Below are 18,227 nucleotides of genomic sequence, written 5' to 3' on the forward strand. Positions count from 1 at the left end.
ATGTTACATATACACATAATAGTATATTACTTTTAAACAGAGCGTCTTTAAAATAACAGATAATAATGAAATTCTCATTGATTGCGTTTATAGTTTGAAAGATACGCGGAAAAAATAATAATTTGCTACTTTGTCCCAATTTCTTGAGATTGCTAGTGTTCACGATCAATTATCGAGAATTTGCTATTAACCGAGGGAGAGAAAATGTGAAAAATATTTTTCCGGACCGTTGGCATTGTCTTCGTCCGACTCCTTTGTGACGTCGGTGATTAATTTTTCAGCAGGTCGGGCATGCCGCCGTTTTTTGCGCCACCACTGCCAGTAATCGTTCTTTGTATTTTTCGAACAAAACCCCCATAGTTCGTTGCTTCCATCATACATAGTTATATTATACAGTACGTGTATGGTGTGCAGTTTTTTTGCAAAGTACTCGGAATGCAAAATTACTCTTTATTACCATCTCTTTTATTAAATTAAATTTTCTATATTATTTATATTGTGCTTTAAAGACAAATCAACTGTTCGTTCAGTTAGTTTCATCGCGCGTTATCAGTTTAAGCAGCTTCAATATGTAGAGAGAAGCAGTTTTTTTTTAAAGCGATTATTTTGCGGCTTAAATATAATAGAGATTTTACAAGTAATTGGCGTGTAATAATATATGATTTTATTTTAAAAGAGTTTGAACTACGTACAATGTAAATCGAAATATTATGTTCTTATTTTTCAGGAGCATAAGAACGATAAGCTTAATCAGCTTATTTTATTTTCCTCAATAAACAATGGCTTGCTTTATCGATAATTAGTTGAGTCTTGTTATAATCGATACGCAATGAAAGCAGTCGCACCCTTAAGAGAACAAATGGTATTGAGGATTGCAATCTGTTTAACTAGCTTCAAACAAAGTCCCCCGCCAATCCGTCAACGTCGCTCGAATGGATTTTCGAAAGGATTAGGATTTGCATAAACGATCATTCAACTTCCGCTTGACGCTATTCGTCCTTTCTTTTGGCATGGATATTTTCCGACAGTGGTGATTTAAAAATTTACGCTTGGGCAAGCTATTGTATAGAAACGTTGAGTATATAAGATATATTTTATTTTGTATATATATATATAATATTTCATTATTCTTTGATGCACTTGAGCATAAAATTTATTACAAATCAATATAAATATATATAGAGATATTTAATTTTTTGTAAAATCTATTAATAATTTTATCTCTTTATAATAATAGTATTTTTAAATTAAAATTATTATATAAGTTATCAATGTTCAAAAATCTTTTTTAAATAATATTCAATTTATATCGGATGATTAATGATGAATTCTCTCATCTATAAAATTTCATTCGAGAAAAGAGATTTATTTTTCATTCTTTGAATAAACATTGCACCACGAGTGCAATGTTTACTTTATCGTACCTTAACGCAAACTTCTTTATAATGTCGACGCCCAGGCGTACGCGCTTTAAGCTGACTTCCGCACTTCGGTAAATAATTATTAATGATCATACTCGAGGAAAATGTGACCGCGATCTTGTTGACACCGCATTGTAACAGCGCGAACAATGGTGCCGTAGTTCTCGGAAGCGTGCGCCGCGAGGCTGACGTAGAAAGGAGGAAGAAGAGATCGGAGAGAAGGGCAGAAGCCATAATTAATAACTGGGAATTGATTAAGGTGCCAGATAAGTCCATGGAGCCCGTAGCTTGTGTCTCTCCTCGTCTTTCTCGCAGCTTCGGACACCCTTCGGGGCTGTCTCGCTGCGACGCGCGTTATGATATGATTAATAAATTTCAAGATAACGCCATCGTCCCCGTAGAGTCCCTAACATCGTCGTCGTCCCTCCGCGAAGGACCGATTGCGGTCCCACTTACGGTCTCATAAATGACTAATTATTCTCGCCGTCCTTCGTCCAGGTCACCCGATGGCCATTTACGTTGGCTATTCGACGCTCTAGAACACAAATCTTACGCATAAATCTACTCAAAGAGTTTATTTTCTCCCGAGGTGTTACATGCCGTCTTTCTTGTACTTTCATTCGTCGTTTTTGTGCTATGACAATCACAGCTAATTCGCTATTACGGAAAAGCGTGTCTGTCGTTTCGATAACTTGATGCAGCTCGATTTCCCTGTTCTCTCCAGCGAGGGGTGAAACGCCGAAGAAATTCCGACTATTTTGACTACATTTGGCAGAAGGGTGCCCGTTGCTTCGAGACGAATGCAGCGAGAAAGAGAGCACGGCACGGGTGTGTGGGTGGGACGGGTGCTCGCGGAAGGAAAACTATAAATCATTCGACGAAACGAGCCACGTTAGAAAAAGAGGGGTGAATCTTAGTATTGGAGGAGGGTGGCTCGTAGCATCGTCGTGCATCGACTCGCGAAATCCAACTACCCTTAAATAAATTGATTCATTGCGAGAGACCTCCGTGCTGCCACCGTAAACTCGAACTGTTCTCGAGCTTCCCTCTCTTGTCCGATGATATTTCGCTAATTTTCGAGAAATAAAGTCTATCATCGGTGCGAGGTCCCTTTGATCGTATTGGAAAATTGATTGATTGCCATTTTACCCGTCTTTGATTTCTTCGATAAGTTGCCATTTCGAAAAAAAAAATATTACAAGATTCAAATGTATATATTGAAATCAATTATATATGAATGTGCTATCGATTTATATTTATGCAAATTACACGAATTTAATGGTTAATGGCCGTTTAATTTATATTATTCTATATTATTTCCATCGATAATTGGATTCGTACGCGTATAAATGTATGCTCGGCGCGTGGAAAGAATTCTTTCGGAATCAGGATGTATCCTCCCTCTCTCTCTCTCTCTTTCTCTCCACCTCTATTCCTCATTCTCCCGGGGGTGGCCAGTGTCTCGGGGGCGGTCATATATCATCCACCCTTGAGGGTGGCCGCGGGGGTAGAAGCAAAAAATCTTACCGAGCAAAAACTATCATCAGTGCTTGGTAAAGCGAGCTGAACGTTTCGCCCGCTTCTCTTTCTCTCTCTCTCTCTCTCTTTCTCTTCCTTCTTTTCTCGCCATATTCTCCTCATCTAAGATCTACGTGTCGCTATTCTGCGTTTAATTCTTTCTAGTTTTCTATAAAGATGGTTAACAGTGAATTCATATATGAAATGTTCGAGTTAACGTTTACGTCAGTTGGATACACTTTTATGTTCTTAAATGTTTATTTTATACTTTTATCGATATATATTTCAAATTGTAATATATAGTATGTTTTATGATGTAGTATCTTTTGTAAAACTTGATAAGTTATTTTCTCTCAAAAATCTGAAATAGAATTGCAACTATTTCAGATTTTTGACATGGCAGTAATTATTGAATTTTTAATTGTTTGTATCTGATAAACTGTACGTTCCGTATACAGAATGGGCCCAAATGTTCCAGCCAGACTTTGAGATTTTATAGGAAATTTAATTTTGAACAAAAACGCATATTTTCGCTGATATATATATATATATATAAATGTATAAAATAACCGTGATTTCAGAGGTTTTTGGGTACTAACTTTTTAAGCATTTTTCGACACATGTTTATAGAAAATTTTTTGTTCAGAATTAAATTTCTTATAAAATCTCAAAATCTGGCCGGCACGTTTTGACTTACTCTTGTATTTATCATTACATTTTTCAATTTATAATTATATTATCTACCTTTTTTTTAATTGTCTGTATATTCTTATTTCGACAGCTATTTCCAAATCGTTGATTTTTGGCACAATCGCGATTTTATTCAGATCGGAGAGGGTGGAGGATATCGGAAAGTATCTTCGTACGGTCGATTATGCTCTCTCCGCAACGGTGCCAATGTAAATAGACGGGAGCGACCAAGCATATCGGGTGGCTGCGTTTTTCGTAGTGTATCGCGGTAGCCCAATCGTCACGCCTGGCGAGCAACCTACGCGTGTTGTTCTCCGATCGAGCTTGATGGGTATTGAAAAGTCCGACAAAAAAAGAGCAAGCTTAGCTGCCGCAACGATCCGATCTTGCAACGAGTATATAAGTGCCTTGCAAGTACACTTGGAAAACAGCCGACAGATGTGTTACAATTTCGTTATATTGTAACCCGTACACGACAGACGTATTATAATCGACCTATTACACGCTGACTTACTTTGCCATTGCCTGTCGATTAATTATGTAACATTTTATTTATTATATCGAATTTTTATATTAGAAAGAATAAATTCTATAATATTTCTATGGGTAATATATATCGTAGGATTTTTACTATTAATTAATATTATTAATATTAATTTATCTGTTTAAAAACGCGCGTCTTATCATTGAACAATTATTGTATGCGCTATGATTCTTAATCATCGCAACTAGTTTTGGGAAAGATTTAAGACATTTTGAATTTAAAAACAATTATACTTCCGATTATTGAAAATTAATTTCAACTTTTATCCGGTTTCTTTCTATTTCAATAATTAAGATCTTTCAGTTCTATCCTTAATCAACTTTAATATTAACAGAAATTATATTATTTATTACAGGGAAAAAATTTATTAATGAACAATTTTTTCTCGAGCGGTTTTTAATGAACGATTATTGCGTGATAATTCCTTGCTGCTCTTAATTTCCACCTATTAAATACGCTGCATATTTTTGCGCCTCTCGATAGTAATGCACCTACGTAGCGAAGCCGGCCGCGTACGACCAGAAGCATCCTCCACGGATACCCTTTTTATTACATCGGCGAAAGCCTTCGGTCGGTCTTCTTGTTTGCTCAGAGGAGGAGAGGATCTTCGGTCGCGCGGGATAGTCCTCACGAATGGCGGGAGGGGAGGGGGGAGCGAAGAAGAGGAGGAGATGGAGAAGGGTCTGAAGTTACATCGGCGGTAGTCCTGTTGACCGACGGACTGCGGCAGGATGTCGATTATCGACGGTTTTTGCCGTGATTCCCCTTTTTCGAGCCGAGCGCATAATTAGCTTTCGTTATTCTAGCGCGCACCACCGTGCCGAGTCGAGTCAAGTCGCGCGCGGCCGCCCAGCTTCCGCCCGCTGACAACGATCGAAGACTCCGTCGTATTATATAGGCGATCTTCTTTCTCCTTTGACCAGCTATTGTCTCTTCCTCTCTGTTTCTCTGTATCTCTCATCTCTCTTCGATGATATTGTCCGCCGCTCTGCTTGCTTCTTTCGATTATTGAGTAATTTTGCGGCATTTCTCGAGTGAGATCGCTTGACGAAAATTCGAGCATTTCTTTCGATGACTGGACAGTCCAGAGTAATGATAATGATACACTTTTCTTTTTCTCGAAAATTACGAAGTAGGGAAAAATATATGACATTACAGAATCTGGACGTTTCTAATTGTGAAAATATTTTTTCCGCGGTGTGAAATATCTATTTTCATCATTTTCTATTATCGACAAAGAAAATAACTTTTTTCATTAGATCTTTTCTCTTAAATTTTTGAGAATGAATGAAATCTATCATCTTAGTCAGTTGATTATTATTATTTCTTTTTACAAGTGACTTTCGAAAATCCTATCTTTTTTTTTATCTAATGCGCTGATAACTTGTAGAATTCAATTTGATTATGCAATTCATGTAATTATTATTTTTTGTATCGTCAACGAAGTCTAATTAAATTATAAATATTTTGGAAAAGAGTTGAAAATCGGTTCTTTATGCCACAAATTTGATTGAAATAAATTGCATTAAATCACTACAATCTCTTGGATATACGTCCAAATTATATATAATCCAAATTATATGTTATCTTTTGAATAACCTCAGAGTTTTTGTTACATGCGTTTTAGAAACATAACGATACAATTATACACGTCGATTAATCGCGAGCAAAATTTAAGCATCTATATATTATGAATACTTTCATCTTTATGCAATTAAATATTGCACGGATTAAATTATATTTTTGACATAAATTATTAGAAATGGACAATTATGGAGTAACAATTGCATTATTTCATTTAAAAAAAAATTCTGAAAGTAAATTTATATGGAACATAAAATTAATGCTTTGTTTTACACGCCTTCACTTTAAGAGATTTAATTACTATCGGCTTCTATTAAAAGTATTTGCTTCGCTTTATTTATACTATTTATTATTTTTATTTGTTGTGTATCGACACTTACTTAGTAAACAAGTAGGATAAGTAGGAAATTTTAAGTTTGCCGGATCTGGAGGACGGGAGATATTTGTCAACAGGAAAGTCCGCTGATGTACATCGGCGGTTTGTCTCGTTGTGTCTCGTCGTTCGTTTCTCATGATCAGCGCGGACATACGCGAACTCGCGCGTTGTTCTCTTATTTTCCGAGTGTTCCGCGGTAACCGGCAGCAACATTGTTTTTCTCTTGCTCTTTCTCGTTCCCCTCTCACACCCCACTTCTTCCGCTCTTTCGCCATCTATCTGACGACTGGCTTTTGGGATTCCTTTTTTAATACTCGGACACACCGAGGACCTTTTACCACGGACACGTAGGGGCCCTCTTGTAATGACCGCAACGCTCCAATGCACTCGGCGCGTCCGGAGCTGCATAACCGGATGCTGCAGCGGACGCGTAGGATGCATCTTGCAGCGTGTCCATATATCGTTCATCGTATCTCGTTAACATTTTATTCCTTCATATTGCAATATTATGGAAATTGAAAATTTTAATTATTTAAATTAACAATTAATACACAATTATGTACACTGTGTATATGTATATAAAAAAGACCTTAAGTAAGAACCGCATTTATACACGAATAATTTTATGTCTCAATTACTTTTCCATGATTATTTCTCATTTACATTTAATTTATTAATATTTACTTGCAAAGTATAATAATATTGAGCAAAGATGATATAGTGAATCTTTTGTCAGCTGATTTAAGCGGAAATACATTAGATTGAATATCAATCGTTGTCTCGCCCAAACATGGCCAATAATTCGTTGACAAAAGCGGTAATCTCTCCGGAAAGATCGGGAATCATCTAGTCAAATAGTGATGGGAGGAGCGCTAAATCAGGGAGAACCTAGGGATACTTGTTTGGATCTCGGGGTTGCCCGGAAGACAAATGTCAGCGGAACATGCGGGGAGTCTTGGCTCTCAGCCTCTCTTACGCGTAGATGCACGGTCTGCGGCGGTAAATCAAGGGTGGTGATATTAAAAGGCCGCTTATACGCGAAAACATAAGATTTATTTCTGCTCCGAGAGGAATGCGCGAGTGAGAAGGAGCGGAATAAAGGCGGTTCGTTCATAGAACGCGTACGGCTCACGGAGGAGCCATAGGAAGAAGGATACGAACGAAAGAGACGAATTATCGAGACGAATTTCTCTTAGCCCATATTATACGCGTGCGAATAGAGAGACGGGAGTAAAATCTAGACAAGATAAAGTTATATTCGCATTTGTGAATGAATCGAGCCTCGCGTCAAGGCTGTCTCATTTGGACCAATATTGCAATTTTGCGAGAAACAGAGGGGGAAAGAATGACCCTTTATGGTCTATTGTTAGTTAATTTTTTAAATATGTTCTTTATTTTAAGGAGAGATTGTGTTTGTTTTATTGTAAAATATTTTTGTTATAATCGATGAAATCGCGTAGCATGTAATTTTATAATTTTACAAGAGAAAAAAACATATTGCTATTGATATTTATAATATTAATGAATCATATAAAAATTCATCAGTTTCGTCTATACTTTTTCTTCCTTTATATATATATATATTTTTTTTTTTTGTTATAATCGAGCTTTCGCGGATTGTATATCCGTGTAATGCTTCATTTTCTTTTGTAAGACTCAATATCACGCGACGGTCGTCTCGGTTGATTAAGGCCATCCACAATGATGCTGTCACTAGATTCGTTCATGCATAGAACAGGATATTATGCACCGGTATCGAACAATAAGTTGCCGACCACAGTGACTCGGCTCGATCTGTTTTTCCTCATTGTACGATCCGTAACTCGTTCGGACTTCGCCGCTGCTATGTCAACGCCTTCGTTAATTCTTTCGCTACCGGAGTCTCTCGACTACAATTCACCATGACTGTTATCTGTATGTCAGGAGCAGCTATAATCGCTCAAGTATAACCGGCATTTCTGAGCTCGCCAAACTCGCACGTTTTTGCTTCTAATTCTGTTCTTGTTTTTCTTCAAGAACTATGATATATGGTTCGAGGAGAACGTTCCTTAGGAGAAACGTCACTTGATCTTTTGTCCAAGATGTGATTTTTCCGAACGCTTTCGCGTCTGATTACGTGTTGGTGCGTTGCATCCCTACATATCCGAAGGCAGGAAAGCCGCAAACCGAATCCTGTTTTTCTCCTCCATCTCCGCGATCTCCAGGGAGCAATAATCGTTGCGGGGCGGAAAAATTTCGCGACAGAAGTTAAACAAAGCCTCGAAGCAGAAATAAAAAAAAGAAAAAAAAAAAACGCAGGAACGTGGACGAGAGTGGACGGGAAGAGAGAGAAATAGAGGGATATATAGAAACCGGCGGGTGTCCCGGGTTCGACCGTAATAAGGGTGACCAGTCTCCCTCCGCGGCTCCGTTCGCTCCTGCCGCACGGCGTTCCTCTGTTCTCCTGTTTGAACAAGGCTCATAATTAATACGCGCATTCGCTTCTGGAAAACGCGCGGGGGTGCTCGGGATATGCGGGGAAGGAGACATTTTTAAACTACAGCTTCAGATAGTCCGCCTTTCCGCAAGGCGTGTTCGGAGCTCGCGACTTTTCCGAGAGCTGTTTCGATACATCTATTTCTGATGTATCTTTCGCTGTGAATTTCTCGTTTTAAAGTTTTCCTATGTAAGATTATCACAAATTGTCCGTTTTTCGTTGATAAAATTGTTGTTTTTCTTTCTATTGAAATTAACACGAAGATTGATGAAATTAATTCATGACTTCTTAATTTTATCGATTACGTCTCAAACTTTTTGTAGCATGCAAATTTAAAAAGATTTTTGTTCATTTACGTGATAAAGTCGCACAACAGCGTACCTGACTCGTTTCGCGAGAGATATCTGTCTTTAAGAGCATTATCTGGATGGTCGTCGGCTAGGGGGATGGCAAAAACCATCCGCCCCCTTGTGGTATGTGAAAAATGATGCACAACCCCGTCCCCTAAACATCACCTCCGGAAAGTCCCGAAGGAAACGTTCACCGTCGTCCTTCCCGTTGTCGTCTTTCTGGTTCGTAATCCGTGAGATCGTGTCATGGACGGACTCGCATTATCGAGAACATTTAACTCACTCATAGCTATATAGCTGTGTGTAGAAATTGTTGTAGCTTTTCAAATGAAATTATTTCGTTATATATAACAGAATTTAAAAATATATACATTGTATAAAAATTCTTTTTCTCATAATAAATTACTGCAAACAGACAAAATACAATGTCGTAAATAAAATGCTATCTATATTAATTAAGTAATATTAATGTGATCAACTATATATGAATCAAGAATAAATATTTAACAATTATAAAAACAGATTATTTTTACAATTGAAAGATTGTCATTCCATGATTATTAAACACATATATTTCTCGGTTTCAGATACGCAGAGGTCTATTCGAGAACACCGCCGGCAAGCATCCAGAACGCGTCCCTTCTTTGCGAAGCCCATAAAGGATTCCTGTATGCGCCCAGAGTCAACAACGAACTGTAAGTACTCAATATATATATATATTTCCTAAAAAATGGGTATATTTATTTAAAAGAGATACGTGTCTTGATATTCTCTCAAAGCTAAGAGAATATCATATATTTCTGGAGAAATAAAGTTAATCGCTTGAGGGATACAAGAGTAGCTCTCCGAGGTTTCGGGAGGGGATCTTTCCTTGGCAGGAATTTCTCGAAGGACACTATATTATAAAGCGAAAGTGCGTGACCTCCTGGCACGCCTTTCTCTCCTTCTCCCTGCCTCCGCTCTCGTTCCTCGGCCCCCGTGACGTGATGGATACGCGAAAATGTCACTCGCACGCCCCCGGGGCCAACGCGCCATCCAACATCCCCTGACTATTATGCTAAACCATTGTCCACTATCTGCCTAAGATAGCCGACGGCTTAAGTCGTCCGCTTTTCCTCCGTCTCGGCGCGAGACCGTTAAAAAATCATTTTTGCCACCTTTCCTGTCTCGCGCGACGATTCTCGTATTTATCGCGGAAAACTCTTACTCTTTCTTCTTCTGCAAGTTATCATATCTTTGTATTGAATTTGAGAGAAAATATGATTGATTAAATATAACATATGATATACATAGAAATCTCTTGGAGAAAGTAGATTACATTCTGAACTCAAAACTTTTTTTAATACTCAATCTTAATTTTCTGCAATTATATTTATATATATACACAATATATATACACATATTTTCTCTTATCGCTAAAATAAAATATATTTTTAGTATTATATAATATTTGTAATAATATCTCTAATATATTATTATCTCTCTTATGTTACAAAGATCCTTATGTAAGTCAAAGAAGAGATAGAGGAACAACATGAGCAGATAGATAGAGAGAGAGAGAGAGAGAGAAAGAGATCTGTCAAATATTGCATAGCCCGACTAGTATATATTTTTTCTACTCCGATTTCTCCCCCTCTTCCTCCTTTCATCGTCTCTCCTCGATGCATCCACCATTATTCGGGCGTTAGGCAAATACACAGGAGAGACGACAAGCTCGTGCGCGCGTTTTTGCTCCGTGAAAATTCAAATGAGACCGCGCAGCATATTGCGCTGAATCGAAATTAATGTCGCGCAACTAATTATCGGTCGAGTCATCATCGTTTCGTACCGTTGGACGTCTCTTTCGTTTTCGTTTTCGGAAAACGCACCGCTGTATAATCGTCTATCATTCTATCGAGGGAACAAACGATCTCGAATGCCAATTATCGTTGATTGTATTGTTATTTTAATCAAATATGATTAATCGATCATCATTATTGAGTTTTATATTTTTTATGAATATTCTTTATATATTACTTGTTATAACATGTACGTTAAGCAATAAACAGTTATAATATGTTATAACATGTACTTGTTATAACATTTACATTAAGAGCGAGTGACTTTAGATTGCTGGAAATTATAGTGTTGCATAAATCCTATTTAATCAATTAATAATAACTTGTATCAGTATTACTCCGATGATAGATGAGTTTAAAATTTCATGTATCAATAGCATTGTAGTTCGCGAAATATTATTGATTGCATAGTAGCGCGAGATTCCCTCGCGATACGAGGTTCAGGAACCATGCCAGGATCGAGCGAACAATTGCAAGGGCAAAAAGTTGGAGCCGTGGCACAGCAAGAAATTTCTAATTTGCGGTATAATTAAGGGAGGCGATGCAAAAAGCACTACGGATTCTACGGCGTTGTCGGAAAATCGCAAATTCCATCTTGCAAATACGTCTCTCGTCCAATCGCGCTCTTTCTCTATCTTCCAGCGCCTTTCTATGCATATTTTATTATAAATATCAAAAGAGAGCTTTATATTTATGTGTTTCCCTCTGTGCCAGAATTATAATGGGCGATCATTTAATTGTTACAGATACAGCATAGTAACCGCGGAAGAGTGGACGAAACTTACGCAGTTCTATGAAGTTGACTATCCCATTGTCATAAAAAAGACTGATGAAGATTATTTAACAAATCCCGGTAAGTACAAGTTTTTTTTTTATTGCAAAATATATGAAAGATTGATATTTACTCACGTTATCCGCGATATAGATTGCGAGCTATAATTTTAACTATGACGCTGTTAACATGCTATTACGTAAATTTAATGTTTTGCTTTTTTTTATTTATTATTCGCAATATTTTGTTATCGAGCTTTTTCTCCGATGCGTAAAATATCGCTGATCATGATACATGATAAGTTATACTCGGCGATCGCGTTTAGCGATATATCTTATACAAATAGAAGGAGAACGTATACGCATGAATCGCTACGTGAGTTTCCTACTCCACCCCTCTCTCCTCCCAACCTAACTTAAGGAATAATGCCAGAAGACATTAGCCGCTGATTTACATAAATCCATCTCTTCCTGTCCCCCGTCCTATCTTGCCGGTTGGCTTCTCCACCAGGCCCCAAAGTGTCTCATTATAATTAAGAAGTATCCTGAAAATTAACAGGCAGAAAAAGCAGCACCACACGTCGGGGATACGCGACGGGTAAAACGGTCATAAATGGCCGTCTCAAAAGTTTCTCGCCTCTATTTCATCTAATGTGCCGAAATTCTTCAACGTTTTTATTTTATCGATTTTTTCGGACAAATTTATCGATTCGCTGTTCTATTCGCAATATTGTAAAACTGCTAAATCTTTTTATAATAATTTTATAATTTTGCGTTAAAAGAATGTACAAACGCACGTCCAAACTCGTCGAAAAGTTAGATTGAAGACTCGAGCGTATATTTATTTAAAGAGCGATTAAGATTCATTCAAGGTGCGGGCACGTGTCGCGGCGCTTCCTCGGACGAGCGATCCTTGTCGGCCGTCCGGCAGGCAAATTGGGTCCCGACAGTAGCACCGGGGAATCGCAGGATACAATGAGAATGGATACAATGTTCACATCCCGCCTCGTGGCTGGCTATCGCCCACGAGCGGCGTTTATCGTGCGCACGAAGGATCGGGATCTCTAAACATCCCATTGTCTTGTCCGTCTCCCGGTCGCGAGTACAGCACCTTTTTTTTCCGAGGCATTTGTCAAGGTGCTCTTCCGATTCTTTGGGCACGACAAGGAGCTACGATGCCGCTCGACGACGACGACATCTGAATTGCAAAGACCTTTCCTCTTCGTTGATCGCCGAAATCGAATAACTGATATCATGGTAGCGGACATCGACAAGTCCGCCGGTCAAATGGAGATGTTTAAGATTAAAGCGACGTGCAAATGTCAAGTTAATGATTTGTATTCTCACCGTTAATAAATATTTAACGCTAATTATTGTCGTCAGTGAATGGAGAAAAATTTAAAAAACAATCGCTGGAAATTTGCTGCTAGATATAATATTATATATATAATATTTATTATATCTGCGTTTCTTACAAGCCTTATTTTATCATCGAATTATCTCGTTACGATCGTTTTCGGCGATACTCCGAAGAACATGAGAAGGAGTCGAATTACGGACAAACAGACGATTTAGCTTATTTTGAGAGCGCGCTTTGCGGATACGGGAGGCCTCGGGTAGGCGCGAAGGGAAGAGGGACGGATTGCTGAGTACAAAAAATAGGGGGTTGCTTTCGGTGACTGATACGGCCCTGACTAACGAGTCCTAGCCGGACGATCGTGCTACTCTTAAAGCCTCCAAGGATCCTCTCTTTCTCTCCTCTTCTACCCATCGTCTCCCTCGATCGTGAAGGCACATTAGGCACCGTCCAACCTCGTATCAATCACCCGCCTACCCCCGATACCGCCCGCTCGCCAGTTGACAGAACCGGAGGTGACGCGATTGAATACCGCCCTCTACGCCTCGTTGCTCCTCCGATCGGCTTGATGACAACGATGCTGGAAAACCTAAGCGAAGGGAAAGAAACGTTGCCTCATGTGAGACGAGAGCCAATCGGTATATAACGTAAGATGTCATACTCGGTTGCGAAATTTAAGCATTCTGATAAGTATATATTGATTATCTGCAAGTAGATATTTAACGAAGCCAAGTGATGTGCGCTAATTAATTGAAAGTTTTATAATATCTTCTTTTATTTTATTATTCATTCCAAGTATAATATTTGAAGCGAATTTTTTAAATATATGTTTATTTTATTTTTATTTTGAGCGTCCAATACATTGAAGGTAAAAAAATTAATTTAAAATAAATTATAAAATAAATTTTCTTACGTATTTTCTAATATAAATAATGATTGAGGACAAATTCCAACAATTTTAGAAAATTTTTTTTTTTTTAGATACTATTCACACACAGATAACGCGATTTCTCTTCGAGTTGCGATAATTGAGCCGTGTCCCGCGCGATTATCTTCAGAGAAGTGGCTTTTATACGGCAGGTCGAAATTGATTCTAGAAATGTAGCAGCATGGCGAGTTGCTGCTCGTTGTTTCGTTTCCTCGAACGTCGCTCGTAAATATCGCTTAGGCGCCATGCGGTGCCACAAATCAGGCGTGCCCGTAGTACGGCACTGGTTGTATCGCAAAACCGATGAGGAACGAGTGAGCGAGAGACTAAGAAAACCGTGTACGCCGAACAGACAGACGAGGAGGGGTGGAAACCGGCGACGGCGGCAGCGGCGGCGGTAGGAAGAGAGACCGGCCTCAAATTAATATTCGGACGGCGATTTAGATTTAGAACACGAATTTGCTGATTAGTTCCCTCCCTGAGAAATGCGGTCGCCTACGTTGCAACGGCCGTCCTTCCATAAACGTGCGGCTACGACGTAGGAGAGGGAGAGATGGACCTGGAGATTCGAGATTTAGTTTCCTGAGGGGGTTGAACTTACCAGGGGTCAAACGATTCAGGAGAGACATTTGTTAACCCCCTGTCCCCACCCTGCGACAAGTGCGCCGGACATATCTTAATATATACATCCGCTGACCAATGAACATGCTCTTATGAGCCGTGCCGTCGTGCGGTCAAAGTCGTTGCACCGTTAATGGATACTGACTTTCATCCGGAATTTTTTCGTTTAAAAACTTACGATTCTCCGAAACATGCTGCTGTATTAGACAAACAATCAATCCTTCGCTCCATAGCTAATTTTTACTCAATGAAAGTAGAGAAAGAATAATTGAATATTTGATTAATAACGATGTGCGATTAATCATTGAATTAAGCAATTCTTACGAGACTATATTCGTTTTTATTTTACTCCGAGTGTGAAAATTATTTCAAAGGAGGGTCGAAAATTCATTTTTGATCAGCGCGATGATTGCATACGTTTTTGTACGATGGCCAATATACAGATAAGAAAAGGGAGGGCTTAGTGAAACATTAGCGTGCGGAGAACGGAAAAAACAGCGTTTTCGCGTAATCGCGCAGGAAACGAGCAAAGTCGGGCGGGACAAATTTCGCAGGGACGAATTAGCGCATCCTGCTAGGTCTCTCGGAGCGCTCCCCATCGCTGCTTCTGTTATCCCGAAGGAGATCCCCACTTGTTCGTGAATCTACGGGGGGTCCTTTTCCTCCAGGATTAAATGGAGCGCCTAGATGACCGATGCTCGTTCTCCGGTAGCGGAGTGTGCGAAGCATGGTGAGAGGACGGGGATGGAGGTTGGGCGGAAAACAAGATAAAACAAGGATAAAGCTCGCTCAGATCCCCTCTTCTTCAACCTTTACTAAGATGTGTCTTCTGATTCTGTCCGAAGGAGACAGAGAGACCCTCGATAATCTAGAAATGTCCAATCGTCCATATTGCTTGATTTAAACCGTCGCGTTTTCAAATTTATTCTCTTTCAAAATTTTTGATTTTAATTATATTTTAATCGTTATTTCAACATATATAAATGAACTGCGTGATTATTTATTTAAAATTATTATTTTTATTGCATTTATGAATAATTCTCTCTTACATACACAATATATATTATAAATTAATTTTAAAGATTATACAGAAAAAAATTTGAAATGTTATGACTGACATTTTATTGTGTCGTCACTCCGTCAATTCGATGATTACAATGAAGAGACGAAAGATCTTATATCGTTTAATTAACGAATTTGTTGATCGCGAGATTACTCATCTACGAAAATGGCGTATCGCGAGGGTTTCTCTCGATTTTCACAGAGTGACAATCGCATTTTGCGGATTTTGAGAGAGAGAGAGAGAGAGAGAGACGCGAGTAAATGCCGCCCTTACTGTTGTGCCGGCTCGGTGTCATCCTGTAAGAGGATTAGATTTCGACTTTGTTGTGGCTCTCCAAGACGTTCGTTAGCGAAATCATTATTATCACGTCGATCTTCCTCGGCTACCGCGATGTCGATGCTGCGCGTTAGAGGCGTCTATATCAAGTCACGTTTGAGAGTTTCGTTAATTCTAGTTGCCAATTACCGATGTTTGTTATCGCGTAAATGTGTTTAAAAAAATGGAAGCATTTGACTGAAAGAAAAATGTATTCTATTTCTTGCTGTCTAAGAATCACGCAGTTTTTTTAGAACGATTGACGGTTTGCCGAGTGGTTTTATATTTTATCATTTTCACGTATGATAAAATAATGATTGAAAATATATATTTATTTTTTCTTATCTATATTTTATTCTGGTCGTTATTAATAAATTTATTAATTAAACAAAATAAATTCTTACTTTATTAAGCAGTTTTGGAAATTCCAAAGGATTCGAAACATATTTATAGAAGGTTGAACGTTTCTCATCGTCGAATCGGTATAATAACGGTAAGGGAAACATCAATCTTTCATTCACGAGGTGATCCGGGAGTTATGAATGAAAGTTCAGTTCTTTTAATATAATAGCGAACCTGATGTCTTTCCGCTTAACGTGTTTTCGATTTTGATCGAAGAGTTTTCTCTTGCAGTTTGCGCATTTTTCCATTTTAGCTTTTAATAATCATTTTAGGATCAATATCTTTGCAAAAGATCTTAATTTTTTTTCTTTTATTTGATTTTAAGAAAACTGATTAAACTGATAAACAAACAATTCTTTTTTGTACAATATTTAATTGTACACAAATTATACGGAAGAATTCAAATCCCTTGGCAATACATCGTAATATCAACATCTCGTTTCGAGTTAACGCCTCGATATTAGTGACCCTATTTCATTTACGACTCTTTTCCACCCATCCGCTCTGTAATCATTCGCTCTAAATAATCGTCCTGCCAATTCGAGACTTATTTCGACGTATCTGCAATCACCGTATAATTGCTTTTCCTTGATCGATGAGCAATCAGCCAAAGTGTGATTAGCACAGTGAGATACTCTGTTTGGCTCGCTAATTAGGCGAAGAAAAAAAAAACACTTAAATATATATTAATTAGTTTAATAAAAACTCAATAAAAATTTTTCTCATGTAATATCTTATGTGATTTTTATTATCTATAATTATTTTTTCTGTTTCATTATGCCTTTGAAAAGAAAGATTTATTCTTAAATATAATTTTTTATTTACTCAAATTTTTTATTTGTAAAACATAAATATTAATATAAAAAATATTAATATAAAAATTAATATTAATATAACATAAAATATGAAAACATAATATAATCTTTATTTTCAATTAATATTTATATTTTTAACATACACTATACGTATTAATAAAACTTCTGCTTATTATTTCATATACTTATATATTGTATGACGATAATTGACAATTACATATTTACATATTGGGGATATGATAGCAATTTGATAATCGCATTTAACTTTTGTTAAAAGTTTTACTTCGTAGATCCCTCAGGAGATTTTTATACGAGTCTTTACCTATCTAAATAAAATCCTTAGGAATCTGACTCTTCGTCGAACTACCGAAACTTCTTCTGTCGATATCGCCAAGTTTCGACACTCGTTTATGGTTTGATTGCCCTTCGATGGCACTTTAGGGAAATGGACTAGGGCTCCTCCGTCGCTCTTTAGTCTTGCGCCATCGCTATAGTCTATTGTGTATTATTTGCCAATAAAATCGGCCTGCTTGTGCCTTTAAACGCTTATAGAAGGCTTTTCGTATATCTGCATAGCATTCCTATGATAAAAAGCCGAAATTACGTGAGCGGAAATGTAATCGATCGTCAATCGTCAATAACTTTAACTCCGCAAGATTGCTCGTCTCGACCGGCTTGAAAAGTGCGGCTAACATTCTCAATAGGCACTGTTTGTAGTACATCGGAAGGGATTTGCATTCGCGACCCTACGAATCTCTCATTAGCTTAAGCTTCTCGTATTTCCGATTAAACTCGATAGCAAACGATCCTATCGCACGGATATCCCCGCACCGGCGGGTAATTAGGAATTCGAAGGGAGGACCTTTGAATTCATTTGGCGTCCGCGTCCTATCCTTCGTTACGGGAAATTAGTTCGCTGCGCGCGATCCTTTTCAATCCACCTCGCGATTCTCTGCTCGCGACGACAGATAACGATCAACACATTTATTCTTTCATTTTTAGAAATCCTCTCTGTCATTGCAAGAAAGTATATCGAATATGCATTCTGTTTGCGTTAATCTTTTCAACTTGTTAATGGGCAAACAAGTTTCTTACACCGTTCCCTTATTGGTTCCTACGAGCCGGTAATTAGCGATACGCGGGGGTAGACGAATTCAC

General features: G+C 38.1%; 2 protein-coding genes across 4 annotated transcripts in view; one reads left to right on the forward strand and one right to left on the reverse strand.

The window, feature by feature from the left end:
• The window catches only part of LOC126857639 (60S ribosomal protein L13), a 41,328-nt gene that overhangs the window by 13,859 nt on the left and 9,242 nt on the right, over window positions 1-18,227 (reverse strand). The gene's annotated exons all lie outside the window — the stretch shown is intronic.
• LOC126857552 (ubiquitin carboxyl-terminal hydrolase 48-like) overlaps window positions 1-18,227 on the forward strand; it is a 50,429-nt gene that overhangs the window by 6,767 nt on the left and 25,435 nt on the right. For 2 of the 3 annotated variants that reach the window (XM_050607098.1, XM_050607100.1), the window contains 2 exons: window positions 9,547-9,654; window positions 11,544-11,650. In XM_050607098.1, the coding sequence (XP_050463055.1) occupies window positions 9,547-9,654; window positions 11,544-11,650 (215 nt within the window). Of the gene's footprint in view, window positions 1-3,720; window positions 4,152-9,546; window positions 9,655-11,543; window positions 11,651-18,227 lie in introns of those variants that run through there. The other variant, XM_050607099.1, reaches the window with a different exon arrangement.

This window comes from Cataglyphis hispanica, chromosome 22 (assembly GCF_021464435.1).
Source record: "Cataglyphis hispanica isolate Lineage 1 chromosome 22, ULB_Chis1_1.0, whole genome shotgun sequence".
Classification (NCBI taxonomy): Eukaryota; Metazoa; Arthropoda; class Insecta; order Hymenoptera; family Formicidae; genus Cataglyphis; species Cataglyphis hispanica.